Source organism: Giraffa tippelskirchi, chromosome 8, assembly GCF_054371585.1.
Source record: "Giraffa tippelskirchi isolate mGirTip1 chromosome 8, T2T-mGirTip1v1.2.pri, whole genome shotgun sequence".
Taxonomy (NCBI): Eukaryota; Metazoa; Chordata; class Mammalia; order Artiodactyla; family Giraffidae; genus Giraffa; species Giraffa tippelskirchi.
In genome coordinates, this window is record NC_137282.1 from 109,658,468 (window position 1) to 109,682,284 (window position 23,817).

General features: G+C 36.5%; 1 protein-coding gene across 1 annotated transcript in view; it reads left to right on the top strand.

Annotated features, from left to right (window-relative positions):
• FCHO2 (FCH and mu domain containing endocytic adaptor 2) overlaps nt 1-22,185 on the top strand; it is a 121,728-nt gene extending 99,543 nt beyond the window's left edge. The window contains exons 20-26 of the mRNA XM_081518548.1: nt 1,978-2,089; nt 5,482-5,637; nt 6,000-6,132; nt 15,595-15,794; nt 16,529-16,593; nt 19,327-19,491; nt 19,805-22,185. Of these exons, the coding sequence (XP_081374674.1) occupies nt 1,978-2,089; nt 5,482-5,637; nt 6,000-6,132; nt 15,595-15,794; nt 16,529-16,593; nt 19,327-19,491; nt 19,805-19,827 (854 nt within the window). The 3' untranslated portion in view covers nt 19,828-22,185. The remainder of the gene's footprint in view (nt 1-1,977; nt 2,090-5,481; nt 5,638-5,999; nt 6,133-15,594; nt 15,795-16,528; nt 16,594-19,326; nt 19,492-19,804) is intronic.
• The last annotated feature ends 1,632 nt before the right edge of the window (nt 22,186-23,817 follow it).

Consider the following 23,817-nt stretch of genomic DNA (forward strand, 5'->3'; position numbering starts at 1 on the left):
TTACTATTGCCTTCCTCTTTCTCTGAAAATATGCCTTCCTGAATTTCTAGTGACTTTCTAGTTTAGAAAATATATTTTTTAAAAAATTGAACTAATTTAGATTTACAGTGAAACTTTCCCACTGCACGAACATGTGTTTGCGTAGTTGTAATCACATATCCTAGAAACTACTGCCTCTTGATCAAGCCTTCATGTAATTATCTCTCACCTCACCTTGAATCCCTGTCAAGTCATTTGTATCTTCAATCCAGGATTCACTGTGTTCAGTGATCTTGCAGAAAGAAAAACATAATGATGTTTCTTTTAAACATTTTCAGTGGCTTTTAGTGCCAGAAGGATAAAATTAAAAGGTCTTCCATTTCCTGTTTGGGTCATAAACACTTCTTCAGACACATTTTCAATGTCCTTTCATCACTCAGCCTATCACCCACAAAGTATGTTTCTGATTTGCAAAAAAAAACTACTTGTGGTTCAAAAAGGCACCATTTCTTCCATGCCTGTTTGGCAAAATGTCTGGCATATATTAGTGCTTAGTAAATAGTAGCTGTTGTGATTTTGTGAATACATTTTATTACTGAGTTTATTTTCACATGAAATTTTAAGTTGTCTTGTTAGGGAGGATTTACTTTCCCAGTGACCTAGAAACAGCAGTTCCTGTTTCCATGTATTTTTAATCACTGAGCCAGTTTTTAAAATTATGAAGAACTTTATAAATCAGAATTCGTCAAAATCGTTAATGTTACAAAATCTTCCTGTCCTCTAAAGGTAACAAAAGCTCTATCTCATTTTTTGTAGGATACTAAGTTTAGTTGCAAGGCAAAGAAAACTAATTTTTGTCAGAATTAATATTCTAGGTATCATGAAGTAACTCACATTGAAATAAAAATATCTGGTGGCTGTGAACATTGTATAATGTTTACATAACAAAAACATACATTCAAATTTCAGAGATATGTGTTGATCTAAGTTATTTTTTTCTTTAAGAATGAATAATTACTCTATTGACTTATTTTTACAAAATTGCATCATAAATTATATGTTAAAAGAAATGTTCCACTTTCCAATCAGTAACAATAATGGTAAGGCATAAATAAGAAGAGTACATTTGTAAAGAAAAAAGAAAAAGGCAGTGCACTATTTGAATGGAGTTTTCTGTCATGAAGTAAACCAAATACTTTGTTTAGGTTTTTAAAATACACATGTGTTGAATTTGTTTACATTTTGTTATGCTTTTAAAACATGTATGATTTGTCTCTAAAGGTATCTTACTAAGTGAACTTTATGTCAGGAATGTTACACCCAAATGATGTTATTAGTCGTATTTCAAGGAAAGATAATATGGGAACATAGTACAAGCATTAGACAAAGAAGAGGTAAAAGAGAATTACAGCGACCCACTCCAGTGTTCCTGCCTGGAAAATCCCGTGGACAGAGGATCCTCACAGGCTATAATCCATAGGGTTGCAGAGAGTCAGACATGACTGCGCATGTGCCTGTGTGCACGCACACGTGCGCACACCCCCCCACACACACATACACAATGATGAGTAGCACATGACCACATCCCATTGCCCATTTAGAAGTACCTAATGGATAACCTTAGGTAGAAAAATCCAGTTTAATTACCTTACTTATGTAGGTAGAACCTGAGAGAATTTCATATCTGAATGGTTTTGAAGCCATATTTTAGTATTTTAGTAACTTCAGCTCTTCATGTGAAGAGCTTTTTCCCCTCTGACATTCCTTAACCCAACCCTTCTGTGTCATTCCATTAAAAGTCAGTGTGACATGTTTTCCTGACTTTTTATTTGTCCAGTTTGTTTTATGCTCTGTTTTTTAACCAGATTTATACTTGGGGCATCTTTGAAACCAGTAATAGAGTTAATTGTGACACGCTAACATTTTGACTCTACTCTTGTCTTGGTATTCAATAAATACCTTTCTATAGGATTAACAACTGACTTGTATTTATTCTAGGTGTGTCACGAGGTCCCAGTCCTGTCAGCCTTGGAAGTCAAGACACCCTGCCTGTGGCAATTGCCCTCACGGAATCTGTTAATGCCTACTTTAAAGGGGCAGATCCCACCAAGTTAGTTTTTGAAAGATGTGTATGTGTGTATGTGTGTTGCAGGGGACAGGGGACTTGGTGGTAAATTTTGAGAGTTATCTTTTGATTCTCTATAGGCTAGGGTTTTCTGTTACTTGTTTACTTGCTTTTTGCTACCAAATATAGTCATTTAGAGATTGTCTTTCAGATGTAAGAAACCACTATAATCAGTAGTGTTGGCTTTTTTCTAGTTTATGTACCTTTTGGCCAGGTTTTATGACCATTGTGACATATCTGTTGTTTAACACATCTGTAGAACAGGATTGTGGCAGCTGACCTAGATGGGGATAGAACTCTGAATCTTCGCCTAATGTATATCTTTGGTGAAAGTGTGATTTTTGCGAGACCTACAGTATTTATCTATTTAGAGCAAACTCTTGAAGGATTAGTTTAACCTCTTACTTTTAAGAAAATGATCTGGGGTAAATGATCACTCATTTATTTTTCATGTATAACATTATTCATTCATTAAGTATTTTAGTGCTTAATATGTGTAAGACTATTATAAGTTTGCATTGTTGTGAGAGGAAGTTTATTAGTTTTCTCTTGAGATAATGTAAGCTCTGTAGAGAAGAATTTTTGTTTACTAAATTATCCTCAGCACTTATAACAGAGCCTTACACATGGTAAGCACTCAAATATTTTATGAATGAATATGTGTTGAATGAATAATGTTACTTATGTAAAGTAGAGGTATTGATAATATGCTATGAAGAAAAATAAACCAGGTTAAGGGGATAAACAGTTAACAACAGTCAGCTACTATTTTAGATAAAATGATTAGAAAAAACCTTTTTGAGGTTGATTTAAGTAGATGTGTAAAAGACATTGAGGGAAGAGCAAGCCATGCACATAACTTGAGTGAAGAGCATTCCAGGAGGTGTAAGGGACTGAGGTAGAAGCACACTTGAAATATTCAAGGAACAGCAGAGAGAACCATGTCACTGAGTAGAAGTAAACAAGGAGAAAGGTAGTCACGATAAGTCCACAGACGGAACAGATCAAGCTGGTTATTGTAGACCATGATAACGAGGTTGGAATTCATTCTGGGTGAGATGGGAAGCAAGTCGAGACTTTTGAGTAGAGAAGTGATGAGGTTACTAACCTATATTTTTGAAGTAGCACTCTGCCTGCTATATGGAGAATAAACTAGGAGCCAGAGTAGATGCAGAGAGAAAGGGTTAACCACTGAAGTCCAGGTGAGAGATGATGGTTATTTGTATAAAGGTATTAGCAAAGGAGATGGTGAGTGGTAATGGGAGTTTTGAGTATATTTTGAAAAGAGAGTTGTTAAGATTGTTGAAGGTATAGATTGCTACATTTGAAGTACTTATTAAGACAACTTAGTGGAGATGTTGATGATAGTTGAATACATGATTCTGGAGTTAGGGAGGTAGGTTCAGATTAGAGAGAAAATATTTGGAAGTTGTTAGTTCGTACATGACACTTTAAACTGGGGGCATTAGGATGTAAAGAAGAGATCTGATGAGAACTAAGTCCTGGCCCCCTCCAGTGCTTAAAAACAGGAAGATAAGAATGATCAGCAATGGAGTTTGGGACAGCAAGCAATATGAGAGGTATGGAGAGAACCAACAGAGCAGTGTCCCAGAAACTGTGAATAAATTCTTTCATGAAAGCAGGCATGAAGCTATTTCTGATGCTGTCATCAGGTCAAGAAAAATTGATCATTGACATTACAGAGGTCATTAATGACCTTCACAAGAGCAGCTCTAGTAGACTGGTGGAGATAAAAGCCTGTTCAGGGGAGCTCAGGAGCAGGAGATGATGCAAATACAGACAGCTGTATTCAGAGAGAGCAAATGTTAGGCAGTTCTTTTAGGATAGCTTGCTCTAAGTGAAGCACAGAAAGTGGGCGGTAGCAGGAGAGAAATCAGAGGAGGCTTTTATTAATTTTAGTTTTTGTGTTTTTTAAAGGTAATAGGCATTTCAGTATGCATGTGGAAAAAATCTAATATTTGTGGAAAAAATTGAACCTGCAGGAAAGGGGACAAATGCATGGGTGAAATTCTTCAGTATGAGATGTGCTTCAGGACAGAAGTGACAGGATTAACCTTAGGTGCATAGACTTATTATCTGTTGAAATAGGAGCGAAGGCAGAAAGTATAGATGCCTTTAACCTAAGGGAGATTTAGGATTTTAGCAGTGGGATTATGAGGAAGTTCTTTTCTCATTTTATTTCCTTCATAAAATTTAAAGGAAAGTCATTGAGTGCAGGTGGAGGGGGTGATATTTTACAGGTTAAAGGAGAAAGAAAGTATGAAAAAAGCTAGGGAATGTAGTCAAATATCCTATAACTAAGGGGGTCTAATTGAGAGTTCTGGCTGTATAGTTATGTTTTTCTCTAGTCACGTTCAGCCATGTAGAAGGGGGTGAGGAGCTGGATTTAGTTAAGTCTTTTGCCAAGCAAGCATAGTCAAGTGAGAGAGAACCAAGGGGTGGGTTATGCAGAGGAGTGTGCACAGTGATGGACCACGAATCTCGGAATAGGGGAAACCAAGGATACGAAGGGAAGGAAGAGGGAAGATTAGTGGAAAAGCTTGAAGGAACAGTGGGTTATGGAGGTTTCTGATGAAGGCGGAGATGCAGTACTAGACGGAATGCTGTAGAAATGTAGGAAGTGACAGTCTGATCAGTGGGGAGTCAGACTGAGATGATAGAGGGGCTGAAGTGTGGCTGAGGTAGGCTGGAAGGCAGGACCATAGAAGGTAAGGGGCTGAAGAACTAGGTGACCAAAGAATTGAGGATTATCTGTATGGATATTGAAATCACTAAAAATTTATGATAGGAATAGTGGTACAGAGACAGAATGACAATGGGTCAGGAGGTAAAATTTTCAGGAAATGAAATGTTGAAAATGATTTGAAAGGTTGTGATAAGAGAATAGTATAATCTGATGGCTTGAGTTTTCAAAAGAAGGTGGTTATTCTTTCAAAAGTACATTTTCCAGAAGGAAGAAAGAATATATAGTTGTAAGAAGCAGTGAGAAGCAAGGCACCTACCACTGCCACCATCAGGCCCAGCACTTGGTAGGGTTTGGAGGGGAAGATCGCTACGGCTGGAGGTGGTGACAGCAGGGAAGCAGTGGCCTTATGGGGCTGCCAGGGGCTGGTTCAAGCAGACACTGTCCGTGTGCTCCCATCTGTGTTTGGAGTTTACTTCTAGGAAAGACTGTGTTAGATGAATGTGTCACTTCACAGTTAACCATGTTTTATAATTGAGAAATAATTCATCCATAATTATGATAAAATGCTGTATATATAAATAAAGCCCTTTTTAAACTAAATATGCTTTAAATGGACATTTAAATGCCTTGTTTATAAACTGTTTAAATTTTCTACAATCTCCACTTTCAGGTGTATTGTGAAGATCACTGGTGACATGACAATATCATTTCCAAGTGGAGTTATTAAAGTCTTCACCAGTAATCCATCTCCAGCTGTGCTCTGCTTCAGGGTGAAAAATATCAGCAGACTAGAACAAATTCTTCCAAACGCACAACTTGTGTTCAGGTTTGTGTACTTTTGTTTTGAAGGTGAAATTCCTTTTTAAGAGATATTTTCTTTCTTCTTTGAAGCAATAATAGTTCAATTTGAAGACAGTACCAAAATTATTGTGATTAATTAGGCTTCTGCTATCTTTGTTTTATGTGTGCTGGTGGTGGTAGTAGTCATTGTTAAATCCTTCTCTGCTGGGCATCTTCTCATCTTGTAGGCAGCCTTCTACTGTGTACCATTCTTTATCCCCTAACTTTAATTTTTTCTGTCCTATCTTTTGGGTCATTTCTACTAGTCTTTCCCAAGTCACCAAATTACTACAGAGAGGCAGAGAATAAAGATAAATAAAATAATGAAAATATTTCTTATACGTACAGTGATCCATCACAGTGTGATTCTAACACAAAAGATTTCTGGATGAACATGCAAGCTGTTACTGTCTACCTCAAGAAGCTATCAGAACAAAATCCAGCTGCTTCTTACTATAATGTAGATGTATTGAAGTATCAGGTAAGTATCATATCATTAACAAATATTAAAATATTTTAATATTCAATTAAAATATTAACAAATAGAATCTTGCATATCATTAAATAACATGTCATGGTCAAAATGAAGTTCATTTGAGCAATGCAAAGATATTTCAAAATTTAAAAATCTTTTAATAAGCTTACAGAGATTTTGACCAATTTGATCAAATTCACCACTATTACCAATTAAAATACTGAGTAAATATAAATATATGAATATGTCCTTCACTTGAAAAGACTAGCATATCAATCTTAATAATGAAAGACCTAAAGCATTGAAAGAAATGGCAAAGATACCTATTATTCCTATTAGTATGTAAGATTTTTCTAGATGTGTTAGTGTAGTTAGACAAGAGAATTAAGTAATTGGTGATAAATATGGGAAAGAACCAAAGTTGTTATTAGTACAGGTGATATATTTCTGAATATATCAAGAGCTATATTGATATCAATATATCTCAAGAGAATCGACTTAAAAACTGATGTAGGAGAATTTAGCCAAGTGGTCATTTAAGAAATTAATATTAAAAATTAATAGCTTTCAAAACAACCATTTAGGAAAACTAATGGAGAAAAATATTCACATCAAAAAAAAAAATAATTAGAGCTGGAGAAGGTGTCCAAGGTGGTAACACAGGCAGATCCTGAACTCACTTTCTCCCAGGGGCACACCACATCTATGACTGCATGTGGAGTGTTCCCTCTTAAAGAGACTGAAAGATAGCTCAATAGCTCCTTCACATCAGCACATAAGAAAAGGACCACAGTGAGGCAAGTAGGAGAGGCTGAGATTTGGCTTCACCACAGGCCTCAACCCCAGCAAGGTAGCCTATTTATTACCTGGATGGAATTCAGAAACCTGGAGCTTTTTCCTGAGGAACAAACGGTTTGTAACCAGCACAGACACTCCACCTTCTGAGACCTGCATCTGATAGACAAGTCCCTGAAACATCCGGCTTTGAAAACCAGTGGAGCTCACATCCACAGGAATCAAGGGCTGTAGGGATCTGAGAAACGGCTTTAAAGGGCTTGCATGCAGACTCAAGGACTCTGGGTTCTAGCATACACGTAAAACCTTAGGGAAAAAACCTTGATGAAACAGAGGTAAGTAATTTACCTGATAAAAGAGTTCTAAGTAGTGGTAATAAAATGTTCACCTCACTTGGGAGAAGAATGGATAAGCACAGTGAGAATTTCAACAAAAAAAACAGAAAACAAAAGAAAGTAACAAATAGAAGTCACTGAACTGAAGAAGTCAGTGACTGATTTGAGATATGTACTGGAGGGGTTCAGCTGCACACTACATGAAGCAAAGCAAAGACAAGTGAGTGCAAAGACAGGGCAGTGAAACTCACCTTAATCAGAACAGCAGAAACAAAAAAAGAACTTTAAAAAGTGGACATAGCTTATTGGACAACATCAAGCAAACTAACATTCACATTTTGGGAGTCCCAGAAGGGGAATAAAGGGGCTGAAAACTTATTGAAGAAATAATAGCTGAGAACTTCCCAAATTTGGGGAAGGAAACAGACATTAGATCCAGGAAGCCCAGAGAGACTCACACTAAGACACATTATAGTTAAAATGTTGAAAGTTTAAAAAAAAGAATCTTAAAAGCAGCAATGGAAAAAACCAAGGGAACTCTACTAAGACCATCAGCAGAAACTTTACAGGCTAGAGGGATATATTCAAAGTAAGTTTTTAACCAAGAATTCTCTATGTGGCAAAGTTATTGCTCAGAATTGAAGGAAAGATAAAAGAGTTTCCCAGACAAGCAAAATTTAAAGGAGTTCATCGCTAATAAACCAGCCTTACAAGAAATGTTAAAGAGACTTCTTATGCTGAAAAGGGTGCTAATTAGTAACAAAAGTATGAAAGCATAAATCTCACTGGTAAAGGTAAATATATAGTAGAGGTGGATTGATCATATATAGGTAATATGAAGGATAAAAGACAAAAATAGTAAAAAATAACTACAATAATTAACAAAGGTATACATACATAAGAAAAAGATGTAAAATGTGATATGAAAAACAATATTGGGAGAAGTCAAAATGTAGAGCTTTGGAAAGTATTCAAACTTAAGTTGTTTGCAACGTAAAACAGACTGTATGTATGTTATATGTAAAGTGTTAATGTTGGTCACTTAATCATATCTGACTCTGCAACTGCACAGACTGCAGCCTGCCAGGCTCCTCTGGCACATTAGACTAGATAGACTTAACAGATAGTTAGAAAACATTCCATCCAAAACCGTCAGAATACATATTCTTCTCAACTGCATATGGAACATTCTTCAGGATCATACATTAGGTTAAAAAACAAGTCATAATAAATTTAATATTGGAGTCATATCAAGCATCTCTTTTTGCACCACAGCAGTATGAAACTAGAAATTGGTTACAAGAAGACTGGAAAATTCACATATATGTATAGATTAAACATTATGCTACTGAGTAACCAATAGGTCAACAAAGAAATTAAAGGAGAAGGGAAAAAATACCTTGAAACAAATGAAAATACAATATACCAAAATTAATGGGATGCAGCAGAAGCATTTCTTAGAGTGAAGTTCATAGTGATACATGCCTACCTTAAGAAGCAAGAATCGTCTCAGACAGCTTAACTTTACACCTCAAGCAAATAGAAAAAGAAAAGCAAGCCGAGCCCAAAGTTGGTAGAAGAAAGGTAATAACAAAGTTCAGAGCAGAAATAGAGACTAAGAAAAAAGATCAGTGAAACTAAGAGCTGATTCTTTGAAAAGATAGACAAAATTGACAAACTTTTATCTAAACTCACCAAGAAAAAAGGAGGGCTCAAATAAACTGAGAAACAGAGGAGGAGTTGTCATAACCAATACCACTGAAATACAGAGAGTCAAGAGAGTCTACTGTGAACAACGATATGTCAACAAATTGGACGACCTGTAAGAAATAGATAAATTGATAGGAACATCCAACCAGCTTTCCAATACTGAATCATAAAGTAGAAATATGAATAGATCAGTTCCTAGTAAGGAGATATGAATCCATAATCGGAACCCTCCCAACAAACAAAAGTCTAGGACCATATAGTTTCACTGCCAGATTCTGCCAAGCATTAAAAGAATTAATACCAATACTTCTCAAACTGATTCCAAATAGATGCCAGGGATAAAATCGGATAGACCGAGTGCCTGAAGAACTGTGGACGCAGGTTCGTGACATTGTACAGGAGGCATGATCAAGACCATCCCCAAGGAAAAAAAATGCAAAATGGCAAAATGGCTGTCTGAGGAGGCTTTACAAATAGCTGAGAAAAGAAGAGAAGCAAAAAGCAAAGGAGAAAAGGAAAGATATACCCATTTGAATGCAGAGTTCCAAAAAATAGCAAGGAGAGATAAGAAAGCCTTCCTCAGTGATCAATGCAAAGAACAATAGAATGGGAAAGGCTAGAGATCTCTTCAGGAAAATTAGAGATACCAAGGGAACACTTCATGCAAAGACGGGCACAATCAAGGACAGAAATGGTATGGACCTAACAGAAGCAGAAGATGTTAAGAGGTGGCAAGAATACACAGAAAAACTATACAAAAAAGATCTTCACGACCCAGATAATCACAATGGTATGATCACCAGCCTAAAGCCAGACATCCTGGAGTGCAAAGTCAAGCGGGCCTTAGGAAGCATCACTACAAACAAAGGAAGTGGAGATAATGGAATTCCAAATGCGCTATTTCAAATCCTGAAAGATGATCCTGTGAAAGTGCTTCACTCAGTATGCCAGCAAATTTGGAAAACTCAGCAGTAGCCACAGGACTGGAAAGAATGCTCAAACTACTGCACAGTTGCACTCATCTCACACACTAGTAAAGTAATGCTCAAAATTCTCCAAGCCAGGTTTCAACACTACATGAACCATGAACTTTCAGATGTTCAAGCTGTATCTAGAAAAGGCAGAGAAACCAGATCAAATTGCCAACATCCATTGGATCATGGAACAAGCAAGAGAGTTCCAAAAAAACATGTACTTCTGCTTTATTGACAACACCAAAGCCTTTGACTGTGTGGATCACAACAAACTGGAAAATTCTTCAAGAGATGGGAATACCAGGCCACCTTACCTGCCTCCTGAGAAATCTGTATGCAGGTCAAGAAGCAATAATTAGAACTGGACATGGAACAACAGACTGGTTCCAAATAGGAAAAGGAGTACATCAAGGCTGTATATTGTCATCCTGCTTATTTAACTTATATGCAGAGTACATCATGAGAAACACTGGGCTGGAGGAAGCACAAGCTGGAATCAAGATTGCCGGGAGAAATAGCAATAACCTTATATATGCAGATGACACCACCCTTATGGCAGAAAGTGAAGAGGAACTAAAGAGCTTCTTGATGAAAGTGAAAGAGGAGAGTGAAAAAGTTGGCTTAAAACTCAACATTCAGAAAACTAAGATCATGGCATCTGGTCTCATCACTTCCTGGCAAATAGGTGGGAAGCAATGGAAACAGTGACAGACTATTTTTTTGGGCTCCAAAATCACTGCAGATGGTGACTGCAGCCATGAAATTAAAAGACACTTGCTGCTTGGAAGGAAAGTTATGACCAACCTAGATAGCATATTAAAAAGCAGAGACATTACTTTGCCAACAAGGGTCCATCTAGTCAAAGCTGTGGTTTTTCCAGTAGTCATACATAGATGTGAGAGTTGGACCATAAAGAAAGCTGAGCGCCGAAGAATTGATGCTTTTGAACTGTGGTGTTGGAGAAGACTCTTGAGAGTCCCTTGGACTGCAAGGAGATCAAACCAGTCAATCCTAAAGGAAATCAGTCCCATATTCATTGGAACGACTGATGCTGAAGCTCCAATCCTTTGGCCACCTGATGCGAAGAACTGACTCATTGGAAAAGACCCCGATGCTGGGAAAGATTGAAGGCAGGAGGAGAAGGGGACGACAGAGGATGAAATGGTTGGACGGCATCACTGACTCGCAATAGACATGAGTTTGAGCAAGCTCCGGGAGTTGGTGATGTACAGGGAAGCCTGATGTGCTGCAGTCCATGGGGTTGCAGAGTTGGACATGACTGAGCAACCGAACTGAACTTCTCAAACTCCCCCCCACACACACACACACAAAAAATACAGAAAAAGAGGAAAGAGTTCCAAACTCATTTTATGAGACCAACATCACTGTGATACCGAAACCAGATAAGGACAGAACTAGAAAAAAATTACAGACTGATATCCCTGATGAATATAGATGCAAAAATCCTCAACAGAATATTAGCATACCACTTCAGTAGTACATTAAAAAGGTCATACACCATGATCAAATGGGATATATTTTAGGGATGCAAGGATGGTTTCACATCAAGAAATCAATCAACATAATATACAACATTAAGAAAAGGAAGATGAAAATCGTATGATCATTTCAGTGGATTATAGAAAAAGAATTTGACAAGACTTAACATCTATTTATGATTTAAAAACTCCCAGTGCAGTGGGTATAGAGGCAATGTGCCTCAACATAATAAATGCTGTATATGACAAGCCTACAGCTAGCATCAGGCTCAGTGGTGGAAATCTGAAAGCTTTTCCTCTAAGAGCAGGAATAAGACAAGGAGGCCCACTCTTAACCCCTTTTATTCAGTAATAAAAGTTCTAGCCAAATCAATTAGGGAAGAAAAAGAAAAGTCATCCAACTTAGAAAGGAAGAAGCACAGTTATCACTCTTTGCCAATCACATAGTATATGTAGAAAACCTTTAGACTCCTTCAAAACAAAACTTAGAATAAATACAGAATAATGAATAAATTCAGTGATGTTGCAGAATACAAAATATATACATATCTGTTGTGCTTCTGTACACTAATAATGAACTAGAAGAGAAAATCTAAGAAAATAATCAGAAGAGTCAGATACTTAAGAGATAAATTTAACCAAGGAAATGAAATACCTGTACACTGAAAACTAGAAGACAGTGATAAAAGAAATTAAAGACAAAACTAAATGAAAAGCTAATCCATGCTCATTGATGGAAGAATTAAAATTGTTAAAATATCCATACTACCCAAACAGATGTAATGTAACACCTATTAAAATTTCAGTGACATTTTTTCACAGAAATAGAATGTGCTTAATCGCTCAGTCATGTCTTGACTCTTTTTGACCCCATGGACTGTAGCCCACCTGTCCTTGGGGGTTCTTCAGGCAAGAATACTGGAGTGGGTTGCCATGCCCTCCTCCAGAGGATCTTCCCAACCCAGGTCTCCCACATCGCAGGCAGATTCTTTACCGACTGAGCCACCAGGAGAGCCCCAGAAATAGAATAAACTATCCTAAAATTTGTATGGATTCACAAAAGACCCCAAGTAGCCAAAGCAGTCTTGAGAAAGGACAAAATGCTACAGGCACTAGGCTCCATGATTTCAAACCATATGACACAGGTATAATAATCAAAACATGATATTGGCAAAAAATAGGGACATGAGTCAAGCAAAGGAAGACAGAAATCGCAGGATCTTTTCTTATATGTGGAATCTATACAACCAAGCCAGACCAAGTTGATAGATACAGGGGACAGATTAGGGAGTGCTGGGGCACAGGGGGTTGGGGATAGGTGACCTGCATGACGTGGGAGGGCAGACATTACAGACTTCTAGTTATAAATAAGTCACGGGGATATAATGCACAGCATGGTGACCAGAGCTGTTAATACTGGGTTACATATTTTCAAGTTGCTAAGAGTATATTTTAAAAGTTCTCAGGACAGGAAAAAATCTGTAGTATGTATGGTGACACGCAGTAACTAGACTTACTGTGATGGTCATCGTGGTGGTCACTGCACAGTGTATATAAATATCAGTTCACCGCATTGTACGCCTGAGGCTAATATGTCAGCTGTACTTAAACATTGTGTTTAAGAAGATCTATTATAGCATCTCTTTCCTGTGGCTACAGTGAACACACAAAAATTTTTTTTTCAAACTAATTAAGAAGAAACATAATATCTCTACTGCCTTGAATATTGGTAGAAAGGTATACTTTAAAAAGGAAGACCCATGTTGTAAAAAGCTGTTTCTCAGTTAGCTTATAAATTTAATGTGATCCTGATCAGAAACTTAGTGGATTCTGGAGACACGACGATCATTTTCAAGTTCTCGGAAGCATAAAACTTGGAAAATTAAGAAATGTTTTAAAAAGTAACCTAAAGTACTATTTAGTTTTAATGGGAAAACATTATAAGCCAACAGTATGTAAAATAGTTTGGAACTGGCAGAACAGTAGACGGCCAGATGAATGGCACAGATTAGAGTCTCCAGAAATAGATCTAAGACTAAACAGAAAATTGCTTATATGACATAGTAGCATTTCAAGACAATGTGGAAATGATAAATTTTTCAATAAGTGAAATTGGGGCAACAGACTATAGATTTGGGGGGAAACTTTGGCTAAATCCCCAGCTCATACCTTAAACCAAAATAAAATCTGCATGTATCAAATGTTTAATAATAATAAATCAAGCCGTGAAGTGAAGTGAAGTGAAAGTTGTTCAGTCATGCCTGACTCTTTGTGACCCCATGGACTGTACAGTCCGTGGAATTCTCCAGGCCAGAATACTGGAGTGGGCAGCCGTTCCCTTCTCCAGGGGATCATCCCAACCCAGGGATCAAACCCAGGTCTCCTGCATTGCAGGCGGATTCTTTACCAGCTGAGCTACCAGGGAAGCCCAAATAAAGACAAAAATACTAAAATAAAACATGGGTAAATATATATATATATCCATGGGTATGTATGCATGTGTACTGTGTATGTGTTTATTACATATTTTAATAGTGAAGTGTGGAAGACCTAAGTATGCTGCAAACCCAGAAGACATGCAGTAAGCGAATAAGATCCTTGGGACAGAAAGAAATGAATCTGTGTGTGTTTATACTTGTTTAAACAGAATCAGTATTTAATCTGAGGGAAAAGTATTATGTAAAATAGATCAAAAGGTTTACTTCAAAGAATCCTTATAAATTAGAAGTAAAAGATGAATAACTCAATAGATGACTTTTAGAAAGATGCTCCATGTCAGTAGTAATCAGAGCAATGACTGTTAAGACAACAATGAGATACCTGTTTTAGTTCTCATTAGATTGACCAAAATGAAAAAGATTGCTCTATTGGGAAAGGTGTGTGTGTGCATGCATGCTCATTCATGTCTGATTCTTTGTGACCTGCCAGGCTACTCTGTCCATGAAATTACCACTTGTTAATAGAAGTAGAAATTAATAGAACCTCTTAGAAGGTAACTCTATTAGATTGTTGAATAGATGTAACCTTTAATTCAACAGTTCCAAAAATCAGTTCTTTGGAAATCACACAGATGGGGTTGGAAGGTACAAAGGATATTCACTTCAGCATTGTTTGGAAACCACTGGAGTACATACCCACAGAGGAAGAGATTGATTAAATTAATTATTATGGCCATTTCAAAGAATGAGACAGATCTCATTTGCATCCCTAGGAAGTCTGGCAGTGTATATGTACCATGAGGTTAACAGTGGGGAGTAAGAGTGCCAAGGGATAAATTTCCTATTTTCATATACTTGTGTCTTGTTTGAATTTTTAATAGGGTAACTGTATCAAAATGACTTATGTTTCTAGGAAATAGATACTTAAAAGAACAAAAAAGTACTGCCACTTAAGTTGGCTTAAAGTTTATTCCAAGTATTCATTTTATCATTCATTCAGCAAGTATTTATTATTCAGTGCTTGCTAATTGCTGTGACTAGCATAGGGCGATAGTAAACATAATAAGTAAATAATGTATATTGTGCTATGGAGAAAGGAAAGTCTATAGAATGAGATATGGAAGAGTGAAGATGCAGTTTTCATTGTAAATTTAAACAGGGTGATCAGAGTATGTCTCATTGAAAAGGAGTAAGTCACTGTGATTAAAATTTCATTTGAGGTTTGGAGTACTCTAACTCCAGGCTTGCGGAGCTGCATGGTGACCCAGGTTTTCTGTTTTAAATCTAAGTTCTTATAAAGACTCTTAGAATTCTCTGTTGAATGTTGAGATTCTCAAGCATTACCTGCATAAATAAGAATCATGTGGTAACACCCTGATTTCTGTACTCTGTACCTGTTGAATCAGATTTTCTGCATTTGGAAGGCAGCAATGGTAACCACTAATACCACCAATGCCTCTAGATTTTCTGCATTTGGAGCCAGCGGAATATGCATTGTCCACAAGCACCACAGAAATTTTGATGTAAACAGTTCCAGCTCTACACTTTGAGAGTCATGCTTATACCTTTGAGATGAGCCTGCTTCACTCTATCTAGCAACAGACAGCTCCCTCTTTATTGTGTTTGAATAGTGTGATCTCTTGTGTATGTATATGTCAGTATGACTTGTTTACTTTGTAGGTCAAAGGCAGTTGTTTGTTTTTTTCTCTCTTTAAAGGTATCATCAAATGGTATTCAGTCCACTCCTCTAAATCTTGCAACATATTGGAAATGTAGTGCTGGCACCACAGATCTTAGAGTGGATTATAAGTACAACCCAGAAGCTATGGTGGCACCAAGTGTGCTTTCCAACATACAGGTGGTGGTACCAGTGGACGGAGGAGTCACAAACATGCAGTCCCTTCCGCCTGCAATATGGTAAAGAAGATTTCGGAATTCCTGCTAAGTTTCTGTCTGCAGTCCCCCAGTTATAGGACCTAATTTCTGAAAGTTGTCTTACGAGTCTGAAAAGTTTTAGTGTATTTTCACATAGAAATCATGTTGTAAAATGTATTGTACATTTTATTAGTCAAGCTACAGTAGCTTCAACCTAGAATAAACAAAACTAGTTTGCTGTCCCCACCCAGACTTGAATGATTCAGTACAACCTTACCCTCAAAGTATGTTAGTTCTCTGAACTATTTTTTTCATTTAAAAATAAAGATAATTATTTTACAGAGTTAAATATAGTACCTAGCATATCTATAGGAAAACCTACCTGGTTAGTGTTTAGTATTAGTTCCATCTCTTAACTGCTTCTCTTGCTTCCTCCATTAATGTTAGTATATACTCTAACTACTCTGTTTATATCTGCTTCACCATTTAATAATAAAACTATTTTCTTTGAGTAATGAAGGTACTCGATCACCTATACAGTTTTCCTTTCTCTGATCAATAGAAATAGAATTATATAATTTCGTAAATATCTACTTATTAAGAAAAATAATAGTATTTTGTTCATATTATTCATAAACACATTTTCACCAGTAATACTATTCTAAAGTAATTTAGCACTAGTTCTAGTGAAATATTTAACATGTATTTATTGGCGTGCTCATCTATGTACAAGTTATTATACTAGACACATTAGCTGAAGATATTTGTTCTTACAGGAATGCAGAACAGATGAAAGCCTTTTGGAAACTGTCTGGTATTTCAGAAAAATCAGAAAATGGAGGTAAGTGTGTGCATGGTTTTTTTGTTTATAATGGCACTGACAATGGATCCTTTAGGCATGTTTATGGAAAATTTTCTCCTGGAATTTCGTGCTGTCAGTTCTAGAACAGACCACTAGGTGGAAGTTAATACCTTAAAGAAGAGTGGACCAGTTGAGATTCAGAACACATTTTTTTCTTCTAGATTGAATGTGCTTTCTCTGTGAGAAAATGTTTTGCTATAACTTTATAAATATTATGTAAATGTTCCTTATGTTCATGTGCTAACATTAAGAGAAGATACCTATTAATTTATAGACATCTAGGAAACCTGATAATTGAAACTGATAACTAATTAAAGTAATTAACGTGCTCTTTAGTTCATTCTGTTAATGGGATCTGCCTGGCCTCCCGGAAATAGTACAGAAGCTTTCAGGCTTTAAAAACTCCCCTTGCCTATCTTGCCTACTCTTTCTCAAGAGAACCTTTCCTTGGTCATTTACCCTTATTAAAACTATTAACAGCCTTTAATTCTGTGATCATTATTTCAAGGAAAGGCAAGTTAATTGCCTCCTCCCACCATGTCTGCATTTGTTTGTGTTCACAATGCAAAGGAGACATCTCTATAGTTAGTTGATCCCTCCTAGTGTATCCTCTAACTCAATTTAGAATATAATTCCCAGGACAGTCTTTAACATTTTAATGGCAGTTTCTCTTAATCAAAGGAGACTTCTCCTCCCTCTTTTGAATGCCTAATTAATCTCCAATAACTTTTCCTATTAAGTAGGTTTTTTGGCTTTTCAAGTTTTACTCACTTTTTTCCTTTTGAACGTTTTAAGCATCATGTGATCAAAATGTAAAATATATCATCAGTAGTTTTTCTTAAAGGGACTTCTGCATAAAAGACCAGGTACATACTTGTATTGTTCACCTCCTGCGCTGAACTAGGCTTTTACTACTAGAGAACCACACATTGGATAAAATAACCCAGCTAATCTCTGGTTCCTTGGTTCGTATTTGGTACTTAAAGGTTGCCTATGTTCAAGTGGCAAATGTACTGAGTTTTACTCTAGCTGTATGGCTATGAGATAAAACTGAAACTCCTAGTTGAAACTGGAAGTACAACCAGTTAGCAAGGAAGAAAGGGTATAATTTCCCCATATTTAATGAAACAGTATTATTGTAGATATTTGCCAAGAAGGGAATTTGTTCTCTGAAAAACAGGATACAAATTTTCTAACTGGGTATTGTAATTACAGTTTCCCTCCGCTGTTCAGGTATCAGAGTGACTATGTGAGGAAATGGAAACATCTTACAAATGCGGTTCTGATTTGGTTAGTCAACCTTTAAAAAGAGATCTCCAAATTAGGGTACTATAAAGTAGAATGTGTTTCTGTTTTGGTTTTATGCTCTCAAGAGGAGCAGGAAATAATTCTAACATTTAAGGGTTACCCTGGTGACTGCTCTTGGCATATCACAAACTAAAAGTCTAAGGAGGACTTGGGCACAGGCTAAGAGTGAGACAGCAATTCATTTTCCCAACTGATCTGTGTGCCACCAGGTACAGTAGTATAGGATGGGTCTCTGTTACATTTTCTTTCAGATTTCTCTCCGTGGTGGTCAGTTTCTGTACGGGGAATCACAGAATGTCACTCTTTCTGCCCAGCAATGCTGTCTACTTTCCTCAAACCAGAAACCTGGGAACCTCCCTCCTGGCTCCTCCTCCTATTTACCCTTTGATTTCAATTCCTGAATGTTTTCCAAATTCATTCTCCTCTTCCCTTTCCCTCAGTGTAGTTCAAATACCCTTTTCCTGTCACCTAGAGTCCTAGACCATTTTATTGACTTTCAGGTGGTGTCCCTACCTTGCATCTTGTACGTTGCTGCCCTTCTAAGATTCTTACCTGAAATGTTTTGTCTTCCTTGTCTTTGGTGGCTCCCTATGGTTATTTCTTATTGTGGTTTGTAAAGATACTTAGAGCTTTTCCTAGCTACCAGTCTAATATCATCTTCTGCCACTTTGCTCCACTTACATCTCTTCTCCAGATCTTCTGGTATAGACGTAGTTACCTCAAATGCATTGTGCTGTCAGTTCTCCCATCTCTGCACCTGTAGTTACCTTTTTTGAAATACACACCATCATCCCCACAACATTTTATGTGCTTTGTGTCCATAGCTTTTGATAGTTTTTTTTTTTTTGCAGCATTTATAATATTCATAATTATATACCATTTCTGCCAGACTATTAGACTGAGGAATGTCAAATAAATGGTTACATTGAAAGAAAAGCCCCTCAGACATATTTGGCATGATTTTAAAAAGAAAGGTGAATACAGAGAGGTTATACTGATACAGCTCTTCCCAATCTTAGCTTCTTTACCTCTCCCGCCCCGTGGTACTCAGCATTCATTTCCCTTTGGCTTTAATTCCCATTCATCGCTTCCAGGGCTTCCTTCCTTCCTGCCCTCAGCCTTACTTGTCTTTTGACTCACTTCAGCACACACACAGCATAGGAATATCAATAGTAAATCCCACTGAAGACTGTTATTAAGTCAAAGAGAAGCATGGATTAAGATTCCTTAATGAAAATTCAGACTCGCTGACTAAAATCTGATTTGAAAATAGGACGATGATGCATTTACACGTTTAAAGAATTTGGGATAAGACTGACTTTTTTTTAGCTCTTACTTGCTCATTTGCCTTTTTTGGTGTGAAATATAGTATCCTGTATAAGTTCTTTGTTCGTTTTCTTGTAGGTTCTGGGTCCCTCAGAGCAAAATTTGATCTTTCAGAAGGACCCAGTAAACCCACAACGCTTGCAGTGCAATTCCTCAGTGAGGGAAATACCCTCTCAGGAGTAGATACTGAACTTGTAGGCACTGGCTACAGGCTCTCCTTAGTAAAGAAGCGGTTTGCCACTGGTAAGTTGGGAGATTTCAAGTTTTTTCATGTACATGGGAAACATTTATACTCTAACAGTTACTAAATGACTCTCAAGTAGTTTATAGTCTAAAGGCATGGAAGTGTTTCCTTTGACCTTTGGTACAAAATGCCAGATAGAGATACACCTGGGAGAGAGAGTGCGCACGGTCAGTATAGCTGAACACCTGTGATCTGATTCTGATGTACTGTAAACAGCAGATGGGAACTGGGGTTTGTGTCTTGAACCACAGTGAAAATGTCCCCTTCGAGTTCATTTGAAATTATAATTGCAGTCTACTTGGTGTTTTCCAGGACGATACCTGGCGGATTGTTGATGGACCTGGGAAAGTGGTTGGCTCAAAGGAGTAGTACAAACCTGCCGTTCTGCATTATTTTTCTTTCCAAACACTATTCTGACTTGTATTATATCTTTAAGAGCTGACTACAAACATTAAATTGCACTTTTGAAGTGAGTCACCGAAAGAAATAGCACTGAAATGATTTTCAACGCTGTAAATGATCAACTGCAATATTCAGGAAGCACATTTATTCAGATTCTCAGTAAAATGAAGTTTTTATAGGCTGGAAATTTTAAGTTATCTTCAGTGTCTATGTTGAAAAAGGAGGTTATAGTGTAATATTAGGCCTGAAATTTCAGGAGAGCAAGCACAAAATAATTTAGCTTTCTATAAGTTTTTAGAGTCAGAGATAGCTTTTAAACGTTTAAGTTTGATATTGAATGGATACAAACAGACCGTGAATTCTTAGTTTGGGATAATGTTAATAGCACTCAATCAAATTGAGTTATGTGCCATAAAGTAATCAGACCAGAGTCCAAGGTGTATGCAAAATTTATAATTTGATTCTCATATAAACATATTAATAAAGTGTAAATGGTATTTTATATGATTTTTTTTAATCCTCAAGTGCAATGTGTTTTAAAATAAGCTTGCAAAAGACAGCAGAGAAATTTGCTTCTGCAGTTAACTTTATAGAAGTTGTGATTGTTTTGATGAATTAATGCTATAGATTTAATTTATTTTTATATGGATTGCATAATGTGTGCCTTTAAAACAATAACAAAACCCAGAAATGTGCCTATCCAGTTTGTGTTCATTAATGTGCCTCACTTTTTTCCTCACAGTCCAGATTTTGTATTCAGAATCTTAGTCAGGAATTTTTACAAGATAATTGTGATTTTTATAAAAACCTTTGGTTGCAATTGCAATGGGAATTCAGAATAACTAGAGGACAATTTATACTTAAGAACCCTGGCCCCCTTCTTTAGTGTTACACTGTAGCCACTAGAGAAATATAACTAATGGCATGTTTACAGGCAAAAAAGATTACCTTCAAATGTTCCATCTTAACCTCATCAAAAAATTCTGCAAAACTGTAATGGTAAATTGGTAACTGGCATTTTAACTCTCAATTTAACATTTCCCCTCACTCTTATTATTGGAAATTTATGTGTTTCTTTACTGAATGTGATGTGAGCATCAGTTTGTAGTTCTTTGTGAGGAACACACTTTAGAAAAGATCGGTTTTGGCATTTTCAACAGTTGGAAAAATTACCAGTTTTTATGTTCTTTTTCTTATCTAATTACCACCTGCTAAAAATGAGGAAACTATTTGAAATGATGGATTGGGTGAAGCGTTTCTTAAAATAAACTACTACTATTTACTACTAAATAGTAAAAAACCTAACTTTATAACAAATCCTGATTAATTGAAGGAAGTAAATATTTTGGACACAGTTTCATAATTTACAAATGGGAATTTTATTTATAAGTACCAGTGTCCTGCATTTTGCATAGAAGTAATAAATTGTGTTATATATAGTAAATTTATATAAAATCACTAATTGTTCTCCTAAGTGCTACAGAAAGTAAAATCCCTCCCTCTAGACATTTATGTAACATCTTGCTATATTAAATACAGCAGAAAATCTACTCATTAGCAATATATATATAAAACAATACATGCTTTTTTTATATATTCAGTGTTAGCCCCATTCTAAATTTAGATTTGACTAAAGCAATACATAAGACAATTTGCTAAAATTTTCATCTTTACTAGATAGTGGACAGAATTAGAATTTCTAACATTGTACCCTTTCAAATGCCAATTACAGTCCCTTCCTGGAATCTTAACTGTAATTGCTTTGCAGTCAAACTGCTTTACTGGGCAGTTAATATTTTATTACTGGATAGACATCAATATACTCACCATGTTTGTTTTTAATCAAATATTACCTTAAAATGTGCAAACTAGTGAAATGGTTATACTTCTGCACTTTCTTAATTACCAGTCTTCATACCAAGTGTTGGTACATAAATTTGTATTGGGTGCAGGTTACAATTTTGAAGCCATATGAGTTTATATTGATTTTTTCATTTAAAAATCCACTAATGGTGTAAAAAAAGACCAATAGATTTTCAATGGGAAATGTATTTTAGCAAGCTGGTTCTTGCTTATGTATAGTGATAAACTTTGTAGCTGCCTCTTTAACCAAGAATTTGTAAACACAGAACTCTAACAAATGTGAGTTTTTAAGAATTGTTATTTACTACTTTGAGTTGTAATTAGAACATGCAAATCTTACAATATTTTGTAAATATTTTTGATTTTTCATAAAAATGTAAATTTTACATAAAAGTTGTACCCTTAATAAACATGTAATATATAATTTATCAGTTGGTTTGTGGGTTGTACTTTTGTTGATAGTAATAATAGCTATGTCATAGACATTAAGACAAGGCAAGCTTGGTAAGTAATGAATAATTGGTTTTGAAGTTTGTATCACCATTTAGACAGGCATATAGATTGATCTGTTACTGAGTTTTAATTGGTTATATAGGAAAACTTCATTTAGCATATAAGCCAAAAATGTAGAAATTGTTTAACAAGGGATTATTTTTGTTTCTGCTGCTGCTGCTAAGTTGCTTCAGTCGTGTCCGACTCTGTGCGACCCCATAGACGGCAGCCCACCAGGCTCCCCCGTCCCTGGGATTCTTCAGGCAAGAACACTGGAGTGGGTTGCCAGTTCCTTCTCCAATGCACGAAAGTGAAAAGTGAAAGTGAAGCCGCTCAGTCGTGTATGACTCTTAGTGACCCCATGGACTGCAGCCTACCAGCCTCCTCCGTCCATGGGATTTTCCAGGCAAGAGTACTGAAGTGGGGTGCCATTGCCTTCTCCATTTTTATTTCTAAGTATACTTAAATTGAAGTTAAGCTTTAGCAAAGACTTTCCCCCTGACCAGTTTTTTAGGAATACAGTGTTACAGTTTCAAAACTATACTCTTCCAAGGAACATCAAGGCTTTCAGAAACCAGTGGCTTTAGAAAGGAGTTAAAAAAAAAAAATTGAAAAAGATTTCCTCATAAATATTGAAAACTTTGCTGACTGTATTATAAGAAGGACAGGTTGTGTCGGGTTGGGGAACCTGTGTAACAAACAGGTAGCACTCTTGCCATTCAAGCCATACACTTCACTTTTCTTATTTCCTCATTAGTCTCTCTTTCCCCATCCCCTGCTCCCAGCTGTCACAGTGAATAATGCTAGCTGCTATAATAAGTAAGGTCTCAGGAACTTAACACTGTAAAATCGTATTGCTCACATCACAGTTCTAAGGAGGTTGGAGGAAGAACTCTGCTCCTCACAGGAATTCAGGGCAGGCTCCCTCCGTTTTTGTGACTCTGCTCAAAGTCTTCTCCATTTGGCCAGTGGATGGGGAAAGAGAGAAAATGAGTGTTTATGGGCCAGGCCCAGAATTGGCATTATTTCTCTTCACATTCCTTTAGCAACAACTTGATCTGTGCTCCCAACTAACTACAAGGAAAGATGGGAAATATATAGAGTGGCTGTGTGCCTAGGAGGAAAAGAAAACATGTTTTGATAACAGTAATCCTCTGGCATGTATCCTGCCCTTTCTCTATTTGGTTAACTTTATTCCTTTCTCCTAAATGTGTATTTAATGGTGTCTGTGGCTTTCACTATGAAGGGTCTTTTCCATCATCTCTTGCTATATATACATATTTTACCCCTATTTTAAATTATATCTGGTTATTTCCATATTTCTTCTAATCATATGATATTGATGATTATTTATAACTCAGAAACCAATGCTTTAGTAGCAGCGTTTCATCTGTCAATAATTTTTTATCTGTAAGTAACACAAAATAAAAAATGTTTTAAACAAATAAAGTGTTTTCACATCACGAAGTCTTCGAGTTTGGCTGTTGCTGTTATTGGACAGAACAGGGATTCTCTTGGCATTTTTCTATGGTTGCAATACAGCTGCCACAGCTTCAGAGTATATGTTT